Source organism: Diabrotica virgifera, chromosome 1 (assembly GCF_917563875.1).
Source record: "Diabrotica virgifera virgifera chromosome 1, PGI_DIABVI_V3a".
Taxonomy (NCBI): Eukaryota; Metazoa; Arthropoda; class Insecta; order Coleoptera; family Chrysomelidae; genus Diabrotica; species Diabrotica virgifera.
In genome coordinates, this window is record NC_065443.1 from 65,419,247 (window position 1) to 65,441,841 (window position 22,595).

At 34.1% G+C, this 22,595-nt stretch overlaps 1 protein-coding gene across 1 annotated transcript; it reads right to left on the reverse strand.

Moving 5' to 3' along the window:
- Positions 1 to 21,570: 21,570 nt before the first annotated feature.
- On the reverse strand, positions 21,571 to 22,465 carry LOC114330039 (coenzyme Q-binding protein COQ10, mitochondrial). The gene is made up of 2 exons (XM_028279338.2): positions 22,180 to 22,465; positions 21,571 to 22,122 (listed from the first exon to the last, which is right to left on the reverse strand). Exons 1-2 carry the CDS (start codon positions 22,281 to 22,283, stop codon positions 21,672 to 21,674), a joined length of 555 nt encoding a protein of 184 aa, XP_028135139.2. The 5' UTR covers positions 22,284 to 22,465; the 3' UTR covers positions 21,571 to 21,671.
- Positions 22,466 to 22,595: the final 130 nt, after the last annotated feature.

Sequence of the window (22,595 nt, forward strand, 5' to 3'; positions counted from 1 at the left end):
TGAATCAGATATAACTTGCTAGTTTAGATGAGATGATAAACATATCCATTCGTATATGGGTGGTTTATTCAAAACCTTTCAGTCAGTCAACGATTGGCTCACTGAATTATGTAGAAGCAAACCTTTTACGATGACATTCTCCGTCCCTTTTCCTTAACCTTCCCATGACCAACCTTTTTTTGTTACACGGATGACCAACGGGGGTTAAAAATGACCACAGATCAATAATGACCTGGAATGAATGTTTTCAGCATTTAAACCTTCATCTAACAATACATCCTCGTTTTCTGATACCATTTCATCTTCTTTATCATCATGAAAATCGCTAGCAGTAACAATTTCCTGTAACTCAGCCTCAGTAAGATATTTACGGGCCATATCTTATATGTACACAAAATACTAAGAAACTATAATAATATACGCCAGGAAATAATAATAATGACTAACTGTAGCAGACAGAAATGTCATGATTCATACATAACAGGCACCACAGTCTAAAAATAGATTTTGATAACGCGCAGTGTAAAACTACTTGGAATTCCACATAATAGACGGTATTTTACTAAACATAAACTTCAGAATATATTTTTTATTCGTAAAATATAGGGAATTTTTTTTATTTCAAAATATGAGGATATCTAGAATGATATTAAAGTCAAATAAAAAAATAATGAGTTAAAAATTTAAAATACTTTTGAATTTATTAAAGAAAAACATACACTGGGGTCCAAATTTACCCCCCTTGGTCATCCGAAGGTTAAAGGGCACTAGATGGCGCCTGATATTTTTCATAAAATATCTAAGATAGCCCGTCCCGTAGAAGTAATTTGAAAGTTTCTATTTTAAACAAGTATAAAACAAAGTACAAATGATGTACGAACGGGCATATAATATCGGTTTCAAAATGCCTGTTGTCCGATGCTCAAATTCCACTAATTTCTATTATTCCATTGGCCGTATTTTAGATCCGTACCACTCATTCCGTTAGTTATCCTATCCCAGCTTTCCACATTTCTTAGATCTTCCTCGCTTGCTACGGTTTGATAATATTATGTGGTTAGTTTGGACAGTCTGTTTTTGTCCATAATGTATACCTGTCAGTACCATGTAAGCTGTTATAATTCTATCCCTTTTGGATATTTTCAAGAATCATCTGAACACATCCATCTATGTCGCCTCAAGATTTCTTCTGATGCATTCCGTGACTTTCTATGTCTCTACGCCATAGGTTAGACTGGTCTTCGCAACGATTTCATAAATGTTATATTGCCGTTATTATCCAATGTCGGAGCTTCGCCATTTTCTGTTTAAGCAACCGTTCTTCTGGCTTTTGTTATTCGTTTTCTGATTTCTCTGTTGTATCAAATTCAACTCCTAGGAATGTGTTGGCAACTACATCTTCTTATTTTTCTGCTTCTTTTTGTATGTTTTCTGGTTTTACGCTTATTGGAAGGTTTTCGGTTGATAGTAGATGGTTGAATATTTATTTCCAGATCACATTTTTTTATATTCTTCATTGTGTTTCCTTGCCATAAATTCAAGGTTATCCTTATCATTCGCTAATTTGGTCATCAGCAAACTGTAACGTATAATACATGTTTCTCAAAAAGGGTGATCTCCAATCCATTTAATTTTCGCTTTTACTGATTAATTTTTTAAACTCAAGCTTGAGTTTGTAATCATCACCCACTTACATCTAGTTTGGAGATCGTTTTCTCTATTATCTAGACATCTAATTCTTGGTCTACCTCGTAGTCACCTTTTTCCGGTATTGGTTGATATACTCATTTTGCGAATCTGTCTTTGCGCATGGACTCCCATCCAATCTCATTCTAAATCTTCACCATAAGTCAATTCACCATAAAACTGGTTGATTTCAGCATTAGTACACTTCCCGTCATAATAAACTGGTACACTTTTTCCCAATGTAAACCTGTGTTCAAACTTGACACAATGGTTCGTGAATCACTTCGTTGTTGCCATTAGAGATAACTGAATTGCACTAAATCTAAATAAATAAAAATAACTGAATGAAGTAAAAGACAGACGTACTCTCAATCATTTATTGTAACTTCCGACGACCGGTTTCGCTCTCTAAAGTATGCAGAGCATCTTCAGGTCCACGGTTACAAGTCACTAAATGATTCGGATACAAGGAGCTACTTCCTCAGTATTCATTAACATGATATTTTTATTTCTGTTAGTGAATACTGAGGAAGTAGCTCCTTGTATCCGAATCATTTAGTGACTTGTAACCGTTGACCTGAAGATGCTCTGCATACTTTAGAGAGCGAAACCGGTCGTCGGAGGTTACAATAAATAATTGAGAGTACGTCTGTCTTTTACTTCATTTAAAATGAACTCTCACATGCAACCCATTCAACATTTAAAAAAAAAATAACGTTCAAAAATGTATAAAATTTTTAAATAGGTATTATTTTTATCATCAAAAACCGTATCTAATAAATTTAATAACCAGAGAGAGAGAGGGTTAAGTTAATCTTAAAAAATCCACTTATAACTGAAAAATTAAACGATTAAACATAATAAAAAACAATAGGTCCAGTCCTCGATGACTTATTTAATTTCTTAACATAAGTCAGATTTGACAAGTTGGTCAAAGTAAATTTTTAACGATGCCACGTCAATTAAGTATGTATCATAAAACGAGAAAACTTTCTAAAATAGAGGATGGTTGGTCTGTCCGACAACTGGCTCAAGAGTTCAATAATATTTTCGTTGAACTGGCAACGATGTCCTAGCACTTAGAATGACACATTTGACAAGACCAACTTACACAACTTGAAAAACATGATTTTCGGTTATAAGAGTTGTACCAGTTTTTTATGACGCGAAGTGTACGTTTTTGTCAGTGACCCAATTATGCAAAGTTTTAATAAAGGAGAACTCTGTAGTTTGGGAAATTATGTTTTCTTCGCATCGACTTACTTGATCTCCAATGACTTAAGGCTACTTGATTTTCAATGCCTCCAAAAATTTTCACCTTTATGATTTTGATTGTAGCTATCGGCGGCTCGTTGATATCGATGTTCTTTAGTTGTCTTTATGATTCAAGTATGAGTTTAATTTGTTCCATTGGTTAAAATTGTTAATTTTGCAGTTTGCATCTCAGTGAATTTCTTCCATAACCGCGCATAAAAACTATCGGATGTCTATACTATCTGCCTAATACATACATGAGATTATGGAATGTCTAACCGAAAAATAATCTATAATAATATTTTATTTTCCACAACTGGAGAAAAAGTATTTATTCCGAAAATTCTGCTAGCATATTTCCTGGGTCGCTATATTTGATAATATATATATTATAGTGACTAAACCAACAATATAGGGCTTTTCATCGATTGTCATTTGTTTCGAGCTTCTGTCATTATGTCACATAATATTAATATATCTACGTCATACGTCTTTGGTTTGTATCATTGTAAATACCAATAACGTATGACGTAGATATATTAATATTATGTGACACATGACACAAGCTCGTAACAAATGACTGAATGAAAAGCCCTATTTACCCATTCTGTTATTTTTGTATATAAAAGTACTATATTTGACATTTCTCCATGTGGATTGCCCTGCAAAATCAATTTTATTCCATTTATTACAAATATCCATAAATAGCTGCGTTTTTGTGGCGAAAAGGTCTCGGACCCTTCTACAGATATGTGTAGAAACTATTAAAGATTGGTGTATATAGGGTTTCCCATACCAAAGTGTGATAGAACTTCAATTTTAAATAGAACACCAGATATATTGTTATTTGTTTTATTTTTCTCTCTAAATATATTAATTGTCAATATTGTATATAGAATTAATGTTTGTAAATAAAATGGAAAGAAAGTGCAGAAAAGAGTATTTTTTTATTGTTTCCTTATTACCAAAGTCTAACCAAAAAATAATGAATCATCAAAAATCATGCAGCATAACTGAACAAAAGTAAACGGAATCAGGTGCAGTGATCAGGCAAGGGTCACGAAAAAGCATTAGTGAGGTGATTAGCGGCTCCTAAGAAAATATCTACCTATATATTATATTAAACATAATATAGTTAGAAACCGTCGGCAACCCTTTCTTTAAGGGTTTTTATCGGGCTTGAATCACCAGCGTCAAAGAATAGGGCTTTTCATTCACAGTCATTTGTTTCGAGCTTCTGTCATGTGTCACATAATATTAATATATCTACGTCATACGTTATTGGTATTTACAACGTACACGTCTTTAGTTTGTATCATTGTGAATACCAATAACGTATGACGTAGATATATTAATATTATGTGACACATGAGAGAAGCTCGAGACAAATGACAATCGATGAAAAGCCCTATGGGAGACCCATTTTAACACACATATACACTAAGCACCAAAATTAACGCACCACCTTAAAAATGAGACATGTTATAGCTTTTATTCTTCAAGAATATAGATGTAATAATATTGTTGCTAAACAGATAAGTGTCATTGTATACCGGGTGTAGCAATGATGGTGTGTTTTTTCCTCAAAGTTTGGAACACCCTGTGGAATATTCCGGCGTATATAAAATATTGAAATTAAAACTCAACTGTAGCCTTATGCTTTCTTAACATTATGCTTTTTGATTCATTAGCTTATGTTGGATAATAAAAAAGTTAAGTACTTTAGCAACTAGCCATGTTCTTCATCAATACAGGGTGTTTCTAAATAAGTGCGACAAACTTTAACGGGTAATTCTGCATAAAAAAAATAATGACCATTTGCTTTATAAACATATGTCCGCAATTGCTTCGTTTCCGAAATACGGGATGTTGAATTTTTTCTTACAAACTGACGATTTTTTTATTGCTCTATAACCGGATAAGATATGCAAATGAAATTTGGTAGGTTTTAAGAGGGAGTTATTGCACATTTGTATGCATACAATCAAGAATTTTATATTCACCATTAGCGTGCATACGGTATAACAGTCCGTTAACTTTAATTATCTTTATAGTTATTTTATTTAAATTTTAATAACGGTTTGTCATTAAATTATACTTAAAAATAATAAGATCTAACTAAAATAAATCTTTGACTGACGTCATACTTAACTATTAGTTGGCACAAGTACTTCAGTTGGTATTAGACACCATTCGCTGTCATGTGAGTTTCGTTCTGTGAGGCTCCTCGTCTAACGACGGGAAATAATTGACTTCGCTTGGTACGCTAGAGCGGAAAAGTGGCGGATGACTGATTGAAAAGGACGGAAATTTTAATACAATAGTTTCAAGCTTTTATAAGTGATATTTAGTGGCAAATTATTGGTGGTGCTTTGGAGAAGCTAGGAGACTAAGTTTTGGGAGATCCCGGAGGAATTGGAAGTCATGTCATCCGCCAATTGGGGAAAATCTTAAACTGTAACCAGTCCGTCAGCTCCCCTCACAACTGGGAGCAACCGTTCTACGCCAAGCCAGGTCATTTGGAGACCAGCCTGGAGAACCTCCCACATACCTACTTTGTATCCTGCCCTCTGCACCCCAGAAGGGCATCGGTATATTAATTGGTACAAGCTAGCACCATCCCTGTGCTAATTCGCCTACCAGGGATTTTGGAATCCGTAGCAAGGACACTCTCGGGGACCATTTAGGGTTTGTTTTGGGACACTTAGTATCTGCTAGTGATTGTCACTTCCACTATTACACCACATTCATTTTTTGTATAAGACTCGGGACATTTATTTTGATGATTAAGTTTTATAGTTTATTGCACATATTTTGTTTCAATATTTAAGTTGCATATTGTTTTTATATATCTATAATAGTTGATAGTGTTCCCCAAACCAGTAAACTCTCTGGTCAAAGAGGTTTGAGCTCAGATCATCTTTTCCCCATATGAGATTCTCTTTACCTTTATATATTACCTGAAATTTACTTGTACCATTTATTTACTTAATTAACTTTATATTTTTAGTACTAACCTTGCTTGTCTCCACTTATCAATTTAAAATTATATACTTTGTCCTCTTAATTTGCTTAATTTATTAACTTATTCATATAACTTTAATCTTTCTTTAGTCAATCATAATTATTTAACTTATTTGCTTAACTTTACTTAAATTCATTTAATCAATTTCTAATTATATCTTTGGACGCTATTCCCTTTGAATAGCTATCCATTTTACTTGTTATATTTTTTAGTGACTACGTGTCGAAGCAACTGATTTTTATATATCAAGTAGACCGTAGGTTCACCTTAATGAGGCTAGTGCCTATTTAACTCTTTGAGAGTTACGGAAATTATTCATTGTGAATAATCCTCCCTTAATTATATTCTGGTTCATTAGTTCTATAGGGTTTAACGTTGCTGGTTTAAGGTTGTTATTTAACCTAGTATATGTAAGTTGGGGGTATGCTCCATATAAGAGCTACTCCATTACTAATGTAACTATAGATTATATTTATATTACTATAGGTAATTATTTCCCATTGTCATTTTAGAGTTACATAGTTTGTATTTTTCTAACTCAGAGGTTGTCAAAAATCTAAGTAGTTATATTTAATAAATATTTATTTGTTTTGTATATCAATTATTTTTTTTCCCATTTTTGAATTTAATATATTTACTATTTAACAGCAGTGTAAGATACCTGGAAGTTTGGTCCATTCCAACTTCTGGCGCCCATAATTCAGTCTATTTTATTTATCTCCTATATTCTTCTATTTTTATTATATTATTATATTTATCTAATTTATTTTCTGAACATATATTTTTATCTTAAAAGATTTCCCTTTTTCTAGTCATCATCTCTCTTTAGGTTGAGCTACTGTTCTTCGACAGGCATGCAAACGAGCCGTATCCATCCTTGAGTGTCAAGTTGCTCTCTTGCATCTATAGCTAGCCAACTCTATTCAGTTTGCCTCTGTCTCTCCATACTTCCATTATCAGTTCATCACCCTTCCTTCATTCATTTCATCTTATCATTTTAGTTCAACAAATACTACTGCAAAGTAGTATTTTTGTTACATCGGCAGCCCAACTTGGTGCCAACCTTTTATAGGTTCTAAGACAGTAGTTCTTTTAGTTCATTTTTTTTCTTTTATTTATATTATTCCCTTCTGATATCTTTTTATACATTCTGTTCTGATTTATTTTGTCTTTAACTATTTACTAATACTAAACAGGTACACTGTCACTGCTGTATCTATTAATTAGTTGAGATTTTGAAACCTCGTTTATAGTTTTGTCATACAGCTTACATTCTGGGTTGAATTTGAAACGAAGTATAAGTAACTAGCATATATTAGATTATATTATTTTACTCTTTCAGCCAGTGTTGTATTTGTACGTACAGTAATCGTTAATACTTACATTTTTTTTTCTAGTACAAGTATAATAATTAATTTTTTTTTTCCAATATTTAGGTACTATATTTACTTGATTATACCTTATTTACTTTATTTATTTGATACATATATTTTGCTGGCCATTTTTGATTTTGTTGGTGTGTTGCTAATATTTTCTCCGTACTTATATATTTTGCGTACAAACTTAAGTATATTTCATATTTCTGAACTTTGGATTGCTTGTCAATAATTTTTGCTTTCATCATGTGTGCTTTTAAAGTTGAACATCTTCTGGTGGACGAATTGGACTATGAGTTGAAAATTAGGGACGTAGTACCAGAGGAGTCGGCAACTGTCGATAGGAAACGCAATCTTCTGCGGGGTGCTTTGAAGCAAGAAGAAGGCAATAGGAGTTTCACCCAACTTTCGGCTGTACATATCCCTTTTGAGGACCAACGGAAAGGAATATCCGAAACGTTGGATAGCTTGTCGAAGAAAATAGAGAAGTTTAGGGGAACTGTACAGGACAGTGAATATGTTAGATTAATATCTCGTCTAGCTCATATTTCTGGCCGAGTACACTTGTTACAGTGTACTACAGAAGAGCAGGAACCTTTTAAAAAGTCTGTTTCTCTTAAAATCCTTACCTTGGAGGGTGAGCTTGATTCTAAGGTTAACCCCATAGCCACATCTACTCCTAATGCTCCAGTCAGTGTCGTTCCTAGTTTCACATACTCCAAACCTGTGCAAGTACACAAATGGGGTGTTTCATTTTCCGGTGAAAAACAGCACAATGATGTGATTACATTTTTAGAAAAGGTCGAATGTCTTCGAGTATCTAGAGGTGTCTCTGAAGAAAATTTGTTTGCTGCTTCAGCTGAATTGTTTACCGGTCCTGCTTTTACCTGGTTCATGAATAATAGAGGTAATTTATCTTGTTGGTCTGATCTGGTTCGCAAGTTGAAGTCAGATTTTCTTCCTTACTCATACCAGGATGATCTCTTGGATGAAATCAAAAACCGTAAGCAGAAACCAAGAGAGTCTGTCACTATGTTCATTAATACTATATTAGGCATGTGTAGCCGTTTAGATACTCCGTTATCTGATTTGTCCAAAATAAAAATCATCTTAAAATGTTTACTGCCCTTTTATCATCAGCAGTTAGCTCTTATGGACATCCAGAGTATTGATGACCTCACTGTAAAGTGCAAACGTTTGGAGGAAACGTTATCCTGGTCTTCTCAGCCTCCATCCACATCTCGACCCTCTTCTAATTCTTCTTCTCAGCCAACTTCCTTTAGACAACGTTCTTGGCAAAATAAGGGCCCTGAACGTAATGTTTCTGTTTTTAGTTCCGTTGTTTGCTGGAATTGTCATCAGTCTAATCATAAGTTCAATAATTGTGGTATCCCACAAACTCGTATTTTCTGCCACGGTTGTGGTAGGGAAAATACCCTCAAAAGAAATTGTGTCAAGTGTTCGGGAAACGAAATGTCGGAGGTCCGTCCCCTGAGCGTTTCTCCGTCCAACACCCAATCAGGGAATCAAACCCCATCAGAAAACGAGACAGCTGGCCCAAGCACACCAAGCAACTCAAACCCATCTTCCAATCGGAAAGGGAAGAAGGCATCGTTCAGGAAACAAGCACACACCACAAATCAAAATCAGTCCAGAAATTAAGTTTTAGTCATGATACGTTGAACGCACATGATTCACAGGGTTGCAAAGCCACAAATTCTTTAATTGGTAGTGTTAAGTATAATAATAATTTTGATGGTGAAGTAGTTCCATATAATGGTTGTATCCAACCAAATATTTTAGATTTAGATATTAACTCTTTATTAGTTAGGAAACAAAATGATAATAGGCCATATCTACCTATTCAAATTTTAGGACAATCGTGTTTAGCTTTATTAGATAGTGGCTCTAATATTTCATTGATAGGAGCACATTCATTAAATTTATTGAAAAATGCTAATATTCCCATTATGCCCATTTCATCTTTGCAAGTATCTACTGCAGATGGTACAGTCCAATCTATTACAGGCAAACTCCAAATTGAAATCATAGTGGCAAATTTATGTAGGAAAATTACATTTTATGTTATTCCTTCTGTACAGAATTCTATAATTTTAGGTATGGACTTCTTCAATGCTTTTAATAGCACCTTAAGTTGTTCTGATTTTTCTTTTTCCATATCTGAATTTAATCTGTCTACCCTTAGTGCTATTCATGATTTTTCCAGTTTATCTAGTTCTGAACAAAGGCAATTGGAGAATATGATCTCTCAGTTTACTACTATTTCTTCAAATGACAAACTAGGTCGTACTTCATTAATATCTCACACTATTGAGGTGGGAAATCCTACTCCTTTCAGATTATATCAGTATCCCATACCTCAAGCCTGGCAGGCAGATTTAGAAAAAGAAGTAGATTCGATGCTTGCTTTAAATATCATAGAACATTCAACGTCGTCCTATTGTTCCCCACTCTGGTTAACAAAGAAGAAGGATGGATCCTTCAGGATCTGCTTTGATGGTCGAAAACTAAACAGTATCACCACTAACAGGGATGCTTATCCAATTCCCCGAATCGACGTGATTTTGAGCAAACTTCAGAATGCCAAATACATCTCTTCGATTGATTTGTCTAAGGCCTTTTTACAGATCCCACTGAGTGAAGAGAGCAAGAAATATACTGCTTTTGCTGTCAGTGGTAAAGGATTATTCCAGTTTGTCACCATGCCTTTCGGTCTTGTTTCTGCTCCTCAGACAATGTGTCGTCTGATGGATTTAGTCATTGGTCCACAGTTAGAGCCCTATGTTTTCTATTATTTGGACGATATTTTAGTAGTCACTCCTGATTTTTCCCTTCATATGGAAATTTTAGATAAATTGTTTTTACGTCTTAAGGAAGCTAATCTAACAATTAATCTGGATAAGTGTCAGTTTTGTCGCCCTAGTCTTAAGTTTTTGGGTTATGTTGTTGATAATCAGGGTCTAAGGACTGATCCTGAGAAAATAGTTGCTATTAAGAATTTTCCTATACCTAAGACCACCACCCAAGTCCGTAGGATATTGGGAATGTGTGGATATTATCGCCGGTTTGTACCTTCATACTCTACCTTGTTGTCACCTCTTACGGATCTTTTGAAGAACAGGAAAAAGGGGCAGACCATTACCTGGACTCCTGAGGCTGATGAAGCTTTTAGGCGCGTTAAAGAGGCTTTAACTAGCGCACCAGTCATGATGTCACCTAATTTTAATGAGCATTTTTATTTGATGACTGATTGCTCTAATACTGCTTCTGGTGGCGTATTGTTCCAGTTGAAAGATGGCTCGGAACATCCCATAGCTTACACGAGTAAGAAATTGAATAAGGCCCAGAAAAACTATTCCACCACTGAGAAAGAACTCTTAGCTATCATACATGGGTTGGAAGCATTTCGTTATTATTTAGAGGGCCGTAATTTCACCATAATTACGGACCACAGTTCCTTGGTATGGCTTCATAGTATGAAAAACCCATCTCAGAGACTTTCCCGATGGATATGCAAACTGGCTGCCTATTCATATAAGATTGTTCATCGAAAGGCCAACGGTGTAGTGGTTGCTGATGCTCTTTCCCGTGTCCATGATCTTAATGTCTTAGATTTGTCCACCTTAACTCCTGACGAGTGGTATCAGAATATGATTGATAGGGTTACTCAAGACCCACAAAATTATCCTGATTTTAAGGTAGAGAACAATATACTGTACAAACATATCTTAAGTCCTATAGAGGCCTTATCCAATATGTCAGATTGGAAAATAGTTGTACCTACGCCAAATAGGGAGAACATATTACGTATGTTTCATGATGAAGTTACTGCTGGACATTTTGGTTTTTATAAAACTTTTCATCGTATTGCCGAATTATATTATTGGCCTGGCATGCGCAAGTCTATCAAAAAGTATATTTCTAAGTGTTTAGTTTGTGCGACTTGTAAACCCAGTAATTTACCACAAGCTGGACTCATGGGTTCCTTTAGGAACATTAATTTTCCTTGGCAGATGATCTCGTTGGATCTCATTGGACCCTATCCTCGTAGTTATAAGGGTAATACTTACTGCTTGGTAGTTGTGGATTATTTCACCAAATTTCCTGTAGTTTGTCCTCTTCGTCAGGCCACAACTCCAGCCATTCTGAAATATTTAGAGGAACAAGTCTTTTTGTTGTTTGGTGTTCCCCAAATTGTGTCATGTGACAATGGTCCTCAGTTTGTGTCGAAGGCTTTTAAAGATCTTTTAGCTAAATATAAGGTCCAGAAGACCTTTTATAATGCTGCCTACCATCCTCAAGCCAATCATACTGAGAGAGTGAATCGCAGTATCGTCACCGCCCTAAGGTCCTATACATTCCCAGATCACAGAGCTTGGGATCAATATATCCATTCCATAGCTCAAGCCATAAGGACCTCTGTCCATGAGGTTACCCAATGTTCTCCTGCATATCTCAATTTTGGTAGAAATGTTGCTTTATCTGGTGACTATTTTGGTACAATTTCCGACACTTCCACAAATCTCCCTCAGATATCCGATAACCTTCATCGCTTAGAAGATCTCCAGACTCTACCTCAAATTTTTTCTGACATTCGGAAGAAGTTAAAAACTTCCTATCTAAGGAACCAGCAGCAGTATAACTTGAGGAAAAGAGATCTGCGATTCTTCGTTGGAGATAGAGTGTTGAAGCGAAACTTTGTAAAGTCTAATAAGGGTGATGCTATTTCGGCAAAATTTTGCCAGAAATATATTCCCTGTACGGTTGTGAAGGTAATATCTCCTTTAGTGTATGAATTGAAGGACAATTCGACTAACAAACGAATTGGACAATTTCACATAAAGGATTTACTGCCTGATAACACCATGGATGAGGTTGATTCATCATCTTCGGAAGAAGATTAACTTTATAGGGTTGTTTGAGCTAACTTCTTCCTCTATTTGTCTTTAGCTCGATCCTTATTAAGATTCAGTATTTTGGTTTAATATTTTATTCACCAGATAGAGCAGGTACATATCTCCATTTTTATCTTTTGGCATGGTTGTTAGATGACTTCCAATTTATGAATCATTAGGTTAATTATTTTTTTTAGTACGCTTAGGTATGAGCTTATCATTTTTTTTCATTATTAATGTTGCACTTTAATTATTATGCATCAACATTATTAATTATTAATACTGTTAGTAGGATTACCCAGTTAATAAGAACCAACTTGTAATTTTTAGATTGTGCACCTACCCCCTTAGCATAGAAGGGTTGTTGATTATTGTATATTTATATATTTGAATATGTAAGCTCATGCAAGTACGTTGGTTTAATATTGATATTTGGTATGGAACTATGGAACTAAGAATATTATACACTACTTATCTCAGGTTGTGTGTTGTATTTTTGATATTTGATTACATACTATTTTTTTTATATGTATCTTTTATTATCTTGTTATTAGATTTGCCATATTGGAAAGATGGGGTGGTTCTTAATTTTATATTGGTTTACTTTATCAACATTTGTCACAGATATCCTAACTACTTTATAATAATTTATATCCTTATGCCCTACACAGTATGATTCTGGAATTAGTTTGGAATTCTGATGTATGTATGGATTTCTTCTTAAGAACTAGTCTGCCAATGCTCTGTAATTTGGGTTCCTAGGTAACCTAGTGAATGCGTGGGTTCGAAATTCAGCAACTGATCACTGCTATCCGATTTCGTAACCTATGTTTTCATAGCAGAGTACGCAGATGTTTATTCATCAAAATATTTCTGGTCAGGAAATGTTGGCCACATGTCCTGACCATCCTTGTGTAATTATTCCAATCATTCCAGTTACATTTTTTAGCATTTGATAGGGAATATTTAGTTTACATTATGTCCCGTACTTCATAGGTAGTAGGTTCCTTTTAGTATTTGAGGTGTTTGGACAAATGAATTGCTTATTTTAGTAGATTTCCTCTTCTTTCCTGAGGCATTAGTTTGTTGTTGAGATTCAGGAATATTTCCTGGATAATTCTATGTATGCGAGAACGTATGAATCTACAGTTTTATTCCAAATTGGTTGCTCGTTCTTGTCATATTTTTTTTTTCTATCATTTATCATGGTGTCATAGACCTTGTCAGTTCACCTTTTAGATTTTTTTTTTATTACAATTGGTACGTTATCAGCTATAGCTATAGCTAGTGAACAACAGCACGGACCAATTTTAGTTAGTCAACGACTTACTTGAGTCGATGGACCTAATTTAGTCTATTTAGTATTAGTGAGAATTGGTACACAAATCTTCCTGATCGTTCTTCTTTGGATATGCTCCTATAAATCTGGTGTCCATTGATAGTCCGATTTTGGATAAAGCGTCCGAGTCCTCACTTATTTTGTTTATTTGGTTGTATAGGCTCGTATTACCGGTTGTGGTTGTACATAGGCCTAATTAATTTATGTGATTTAGTATTGGTGTGAATTGGTCCATAAATCTTCCTGGTCGTCCTTCTGTGGATATGCTTTATGAATCTGGTGTCCATTGATAGTCCGACTTTGGATTAAGTGTCCGATTCCACATTTATTTTGATTAATGAGTTTTTGGATAACTTTGATATGCTTACCATTTGTATTATTTGGCACTGGTGAGAATTGTTCCATAAATATTCCTGATTGTTCTTCTCTGGATATGCTATTACGAATCTGGTGTCCATTGGTAGTTCAATTTTGGATGAAGTGTTCCATTCTTCACTTATTTCAGTTGTTGATTTCTTTTGTCTTACTTTAGTATATTTGGTTTATGGTGCGAATTGGCTCATACCTTTGCCTGGTTGTTCGTCCTTGGATATACCCTTTTTAAATTTGATGTCCATGGATAGTTCAATTTTGGACTTAGTGCCAATTCGACATTTATTTGTCATTATGAACTTTAGTACATTATTTAGCTTATGTTTTGGTTTGCAGACAAAATGTCGATGACATTTTAATATGACTTCGAGTCATCTTTTCCGATTCATAGTTTTGGTGTAGTAATCATCCTTCTTTCCCTGATCCCTAATTTGTGGTTACTTGTAATCTTGCGGGTCAACGTAGAATGATAGATTATTACCACTTGGTTATTAATATTTTGAATTAAAAAAAAAAAAAAAAAAAAAAAAATTTTTGCTTAAAATTTTTTTCTCCGAGTAGAAGGGGAATATAACAGTCCGTTAACTTTAATTATCTTTATAGTTATTTTATTTAAATTTTAATAACGGTTTGTCATTAAATTATACTTAAAAATAATAAGATCTAACTAAAATAAATCTTTGACTGACGTCATACTTAACTATTAGTTGGCACAAGTACTTCAGTTGGTATTAGACACCATTCGCTGTCATGTGAGTTTCGTTCTGTGAGGCTCCTCGTCTAACGACGGGAAATAATTGACTTCGCTTGGTACGCTAGAGCGGAAAAGTGGCGGATGACTGATTGAAAAGGACGGAAATTTTAATACAATAGTTTCAAGCTTTTATAAGTGATATTTAGTGGCAAATTATTGGTGGTGCTTTGGAGAAGCTAGGAGACTAAGTTTTGGGAGATCCCGGAGGAATTGGAAGTCATGTCATCCGCCAATTGGGGAAAATCTTAAACTGTAACCAGTCCGTCAGCTCCCCTCACAACTGGGAGCAACCGTTCTACGCCAAGCCAGGTCATTTGGAGACCAGCCTGGAGAACCTCCCACATACCTACTTTGTATCCTGCCCTCTGCACCCCAGAAGGGCATCGGTATATTAATTGGTACAAGCTAGCACCATCCCTGTGCTAATTCGCCTACCAGGGATTTTGGAATCCGTAGCAAGGACACTCTCGGGGACCATTTAGGGTTTGTTTTGGGACACTTAGTATCTGCTAGTGATTGTCACTTCCACTATTACACCACATTCATTTTTTGTATAAGACTCGGGACATTTATTTTGATGATTAAGTTTTATAGTTTATTGCACATATTTTGTTTCAATATTTAAGTTGCATATTGTTTTTATATATCTATAATAGTTGATAGTGTTCCCCAAACCAGTAAACTCTCTGGTCAAAGAGGTTTGAGCTCAGATCATCTTTTCCCCATATGAGATTCTCTTTACCTTTATATATTACCTGAAATTTACTTGTACCATTTATTTACTTAATTAACTTTATATTTTTAGTACTAACCTTGCTTGTCTCCACTTATCAATTTAAAATTATATACTTTGTCCTCTTAATTTGCTTAATTTATTAACTTATTCATATAACTTTAATCTTTCTTTAGTCAATCATAATTATTTAACTTATTTGCTTAACTTTACTTAAATTCATTTAATCAATTTCTAATTATATCTTTGGACGCTATTCCCTTTGAATAGCTATCCATTTTACTTGTTATATTTTTTAGTGACTACGTGTCGAAGCAACTGATTTTTATATATCAAGTAGACCGTAGGTTCACCTTAATGAGGCTAGTGCCTATTTAACTCTTTGAGAGTTACGGAAATTATTCATTGTGAATAATCCTCCCTTAATTATATTCTGGTTCATTAGTTCTATAGGGTTTAACGTTGCTGGTTTAAGGTTGTTATTTAACCTAGTATATGTAAGTTGGGGGTATGCTCCATATAAGAGCTACTCCATTACTAATGTAACTATAGATTATATTTATATTACTATAGGTAATTATTTCCCATTGTCATTTTAGAGTTACATAGTTTGTATTTTTCTAACTCAGAGGTTGTCAAAAATCTAAGTAGTTATATTTAATAAATATTTATTTGTTTTGTATATCAATTATTTTTTTTCCCATTTTTGAATTTAATATATTTACTATTTAACAGCAGTGTAAGATACCTGGAAGTTTGGTCCATTCCAACTTCTGGCGCCCATAATTCAGTCTATTTTATTTATCTCCTATATTCTTCTATTTTTATTATATTATTATATTTATCTAATTTATTTTCTGAACATATATTTTTATCTTAAAAGATTTCCCTTTTTCTAGTCATCATCTCTCTTTAGGTTGAGCTACTGTTCTTCGACAGGCATGCAAACGAGCCGTATCCATCCTTGAGTGTCAAGTTGCTCTCTTGCATCTATAGCTAGCCAACTCTATTCAGTTTGCCTCTGTCTCTCCATACTTCCATTATCAGTTCATCACCCTTCCTTCATTCATTTCATCTTATCATTTTAGTTCAACAAATACTACTGCAAAGTAGTATTTTTGTTACAACGGGTCATATTACCCGGTCATATTAGCCGTATGCACGCCAATGGTTAATATAAAATTCTTAATTGTATGCCAAAAATGCGCAATAACTACCTCTTAAAACCTACCAAATTTCATTTGCATATCGCAACCGGTTTTAGAGCAATAAATAAATCGTCAGTTTGTAAGAAAAAATTCAACATCCCATATCTAGGAAACGAAGCATTTGCGGACATATGTTTATAAAGCAAAGGGTCATTATTTTTTCATGCAGAATTACCCCTTAAAGTTTGTCGCACTTATTTAGATACACCCTGTATTGATGAAGAACATGGCTAGTTGTTAAAGTACCTAACTTTTTTATTATCCAACATAAGCCAATGAATCAAAGAGCATAGTGTTAAGAAAGCATAAGGCTACAGTTGAGTTTTAATTTCAATATTTTATATACGCCAGAATATTCCACAGGGTGTTCCAAACTTTGAGGAAAAACACACTATCATTGTTACACCCGGTATACAATGACACTTATCTGTTTAGCAGCAATATTATTACATCGATATTCTTGAAGAATAAAGCTATAACATATTAAAAAAAATCGCTAAAATCGGACAACAGGTTTAGGAAATACAAGACATCAAAAATGTCCCATTTTTAAGGTGGTGCGTTAATTTTTGTGCTTAGTGTATTATAATCTGGTTCTCTTCTACCGTGAGGTGTAGAGAAATCTGTTTTTAATTCCTAATCATCTCTCTCCAAAGTTTTCTGTTGGAAGTCCTTCCCTTCGCTTCCTCCCATGTGAGGTTTCTGCTTTGTAGTGATTTTCCCACAGCATCGTTCCATTGTTGACATGGTCTTCGTCTTCTCCTTGTATCAATCCCCTTTGCTTCCCAAACTACCTTGACTTGCCTATGTGGATCTAACCTACTTAAATGACCAAACCATCTTAGTTGTGATCTTTCTATTGCTTTGTTGGCACTCTTAACATCTAGGTTGTTTATTATCGTTTCATTTTTTACCTTGTCCATTAGCGTAACTCCTACTCTTCGTAAATACTTCATTTTGGAAGACTATCTTGCTCTTCTCCCGTTCAGATGTTTTACTTCCATATAGCAGAGTAGGGAGCTATATTATCTTATATACTGTCACTTTTGTCTTCTTGCTAATTTCTCTTTTGCTAATGAAACCTGAAACAGGTTTCATTTTAACACACATAGGCACTTCTTCTTCTTCACGTGCCATATCAGAATTATCCAACGTTGGCAATCACCATTGCGAAGGCTTCTCTATCTTCTGCAATATGGAATAATTGTCCTGCATTTGATATCTGAGTCCATTCACGAATGTTTTTTAACCAAGAAACTTGTTTTCTTCCTGCACCTCTACGGCCCTTTATTTTGCCTTTAAGGATCAGTTGTAATATTTTATATTGACTTCCCCTCACTATATGTCCCAGATAAGACATTTTTCGATGTTTAACATTCTTTAGCAGTTCTCTATCTTTGTTGACCCTCCTTAGTAGGTACTTCTTGAATCTATGAATCCCTCCTTAGTATTTCTTCTATGAATCCACATTTCCAATGCTTCAATTTTCTTCATGATCGATACTTTTAGCGTCCGCACTTCGGCACTATACAAAAGTACGGACCAAACATAGCACTTAACCATTCTTTGTCTTAGTTCTAAACTGAGATGATTATTGCAAAGAAATGACTTCATTTTCATAAAAGTAGTTTTAGTCATTGCTATTCTACGTTTTATTTCTATGTCTGCATCTAGTTGGTCCGTTATCACAGTTCCCAAATATGTCATTTTGTGAACTTTCTCAACTTGGACTCCGTTTAATTGAAGCTTTGCTATTTGATGTGAGTCATGACTAAACACTAAAAATTTGGTTTTGTTTGAGTTTATTTTAATGCCCATTTCCTCTCCTACCTCGTGAATACCATCAAGCAGAATTTGGAGACCTTCAATATTATCTGACAGAATTACTGTTTAGTCTGCATATCTAATCACATTAAGTAGTTCCCCGTTGATTTTTATTCCATATGGATTTAAGTTTCCATAGTTTCCTCTCAAGTGCATTTTTAAATAACTGGTCCGAGTAAATATTGAACAATGTTGGCAACAAAATGCACCCTTGTCTGACTCCTTGTTGTATGAAGATTTCATCGGTGTAGTTATCTCCAATTTTTACGGTAGTAGTTTGATTCCAGTACAAATTGACACGAATATCCTTGTCATCTATTCCGATATTTTTCAGTATTTGCATTAATTTTACATGCTGTACTTTATCGAATGCCTTTCGAAGTCCACGAAACATGCAAATATATCTTTTCTTTGGTCACGGCATTTTTGTAATAGGATGTTAAGCACAAAAAGTGCCTCCCTGGTTCCCATAGCATTTCTAAAACCAAATTGGGTATCTTCGAGATCTTCTTCGCATTTGCGTCTAATTCTGTTGTGAAGTATTCTTAGGAAAATTTTAAGAGTGTGGCTCATTAGGCTAATTAATCGATATTTTGAGCATTTTCTCGCAATGTGTTTTTTAGGTATTGCGACAAAGATGGATTTGAGCCAATCTGTGGGAATCACTCCGGTGTTATATATTGAATTAAAAAGTCTTACTACTACTTTTATGTTATCATCCTCTATTAATTCCAGCAACTCAGTTTGTGTATCATCTGGATCACAAGCTTTTCTAATTTTAGCCATAGGCACCAATTCAGTCTTTTTCTATAATGGCTTACTACTCTTTAAGTCCAAGAAAACCAATGACAATGACTATAATGAAGAAATAGATGCCCAAAAATTTGAAGATTGGTTTTTTAAAGATTTTATTAAACCTTGAACTAAAGTCTATCACCTTTATGGACCATGAATCTGACCATAGTCGACATGGAGCTGTCACCAACAACTACTTAGCAGAAAGCTGGCACATGAACTGACTCTCAAAGTATATTATACTAGTTATGTTGAAAGTAGAATTGTTAAATCTTGCAAGGAGACATAGCTGAATACATGAAATATTTTGTCAACTTGTGAAAAAACATAATTGTTCTGCGTCTCCCTCCTTCATTGTGAGCTGAATCCCATAGAACTTATCATATTAAAAATCAAGTAGCGAGGGGAAACCTTAACTTTTAACACATTAAACGCTAGACAAGATATTTAAAAAATGCCCCTCGGCCAAGTAGCAGTTTTGTCAATATGCAGCGGTCCCTAGGGACCACCATGGTGTATGAGGTACTTCCGACTTCCTATATTGGTCTCTATTAACCACCATGGCGCTTAACGTGTTTAAATTAATGATGTGAAAGGTCTGCTAGCTATTACTACAGAAAACGCCACACCAGACTCATGGAAAAATTGCCTTAGGTACACTATACTAGAAGAAAAGAAAGCAGAATGTTGGATCTAGACACTAGAATGGATGTTACAGTTGAGTTTTTAATAATTATCAATGTGACTAATAGTCATTTCAGTTGTTTATCATCTGATAATTAGTAATCATGTAATTAGTTTTTCTTAAATACCTCCAGAACACTTCTATTTAGAAAAACGAAAATTGGTATGCATATTAACTTTCCAGAACTGAATCGATTCCGTCCGTTTTGAATTTCTAGTACAGGTCATAGGCATCCGTTTTGGGTAGGGCAACGGTTATTTTATCGCATAACTTTTTTGTCTTTAACTTTTAAGCATTTTGACACTGGATTATTAAATTGTGAGGTATTCTAGTACTAAAAGGTACTCTTGCTTTAACTCGGTAGGACACACCGTTTTCTAGAAAAATCGATTTCAAAGTTTTTCGTTTTTTGGAATTTGAATAAAAATTGAAAAATTTTTTCAAAAAAACTATATATTTTACTAACTTAAACCAAGAGTAACTTTTAGTACTCGAATACCTCATAATTTACTAATCTAGTGTCAAAAATGCTTAAAAATTAAAGACAAAAAAGTTATGCTATAAAATAACTGTTGACCTACCTATGACTGGTACAGTAATACCCCGAACTTACGCGATAGGTGGGACCGAACGATAATCGCGTAAGTCGGGGTATAATTTCATATATAGATATGTATGTTTGGATGACATTATTACTCTTTCAAGTCTTCTTAGACATAAAATAAAAAATCCCTTTATAAAAGTAACAAACACCCACTCCATTAGACAAAACTGTAAATAAGAAATACCTAATACAAAATAAAATCGCTGATTCTGTGTGAAATGTCCAAACATGAATAATAAATACATTTAATGAGCAATAGTGTGTGGGTGGTAATTCTATCTCGTCGATAACTAAACGATTGTGTGGCGCTTAAATAATGAATCGACAAGATTTCAAAATCGCATATCAAATAATCGACAAGATTTGAAAATCGCGTAACTCTGGGTTCGCATAAGTCGGGGTAGCGTAAGTTGAGGTATTACTGTACTAGAAATTCTCAATTAATGAAATCGATTTATCTCTGGAATATAAATATGTATCAGTTTTCGTCTTGTTAAATAGATTTTTTTTGAAATTCAAAGAACGAAAAATTTTCAAATCTATTTTTCTAGAAAACGGTGTATTCTATCAACTTAAAGCAAAAGTACCTTTTAGTACTAGAATACAACAAATTAATAATTTAGAGTCAAAAATGATTAAAAATTAAAGACAAAAATGTTATGTGATAAAATAACCGTTGCCCTACCCAAAACGGACGCCTATGATCAGTACTAAAAATTCGCAATGGATGGAATAGATTTATCTCTGGAAGATAAATACACATACCAATTTTTGTTTTTCTAAAGAGAAGCGTTCTGGAGGTATTTAACAAAAACTCATTACAAGACCCCATCTTCAAAGAGCTCTAGCTCCCTTAGGAAGCATTTTTGGACTAAGTGGATTGGGTTAAATTGTCTTAAAATTATCTGAAGAATCTTCTGTTTTCATTTATCGATAGAGTTTCTGGACACCCTGTATATTGCCAATAAAAACTACTTTCCAAAAATTATAAATTTCAGATTTTAATTTAAAAAATTTATTTACATTTTTTATAAATCTTCTACAATTTTGAGGTAACCAGGTTACAATAAATAAACTTAATTTAAAATCACATCTAAATGTCAACTATTGGAAGAAAGTTTGTGAATAGGTACTGATGGCTTTCCGTACCTCCTAGCTGTTTCATTTAAAAAAGCATTTTCCATTTGTTGTACCAACGTATCAAAAAATATGGATGCAACACGAGAGTATAGCACGGATTTGAATCTAAACTTTATAGAGAAATCTATAATACATGTATTGGGATTGCTATACAGGCCAGGATAAAATATCCAGGTAGTTTCTAAATAGTCAAAAAGTCTACCATCAAAACATCTTGCCTGTACCATATTTGGTTTGTCTAATGCAACTATAGAAGTATAGTTTTCAACAATCGGAGGAAAGCCAATTTCTAAATTTGCATTAAGTTTTGTAGGCTCAGCTTTTAGAACTGTAGATTTGGTACAAAATGGTAAAAAATTTTCATAGTTCCTTACGTCAGCTATTACTTCATAAATATCCTGATTTGCGAATCTAAAAATACGGCAATATATAATTGGTAACATTAAACAAATATTAACCAAAACGTACCCTATTAATTTTCTTGCATTGTAAACTTTTTCCCTAGTAGAAGTACTAAACTGCTTGAAACTATTTTGAATATGTAACACATGTGTGCCTCTTAAAAATTGCATGTCGTCATAATTTGGTATTTCAAACTCTTGTTTTCTTCTTAATATATAAAAGATCTCCTTCTAACTCATATTAGTAATATATTATTTTTATTATTAAAAAAGTTGTAGGTTATCACCTACATGTCATAATCAGCTGTTAAAGAACTACGCCATAACCATACATGCCATACACCATGATTTTTATTTGAGTGTTCTGTAATGAGTTACGGTCCGGCGGTCGTTGGGCGGCAAGCAGCAGTCGCAAGCGATGGGGGTGGCCTCTCTTGTACATTCAAGATTAATTATAGATTATATTAAACTGAACAAATGGAG

Coding starts and splice junctions, on each gene's coding strand:
- LOC114330039 (XM_028279338.2), bottom strand. CDS start 22,283: ATGCAATTTTTAAGAGGCACACATGTGTTACATATTCAAAATAGTTTC. Junction 22,123..22,179: donor AATGCAAGAAAATTAATAGG/GTACGTTTTGGT, acceptor CCGTATTTTTAG/ATTCGCAAATCAGGATATTT.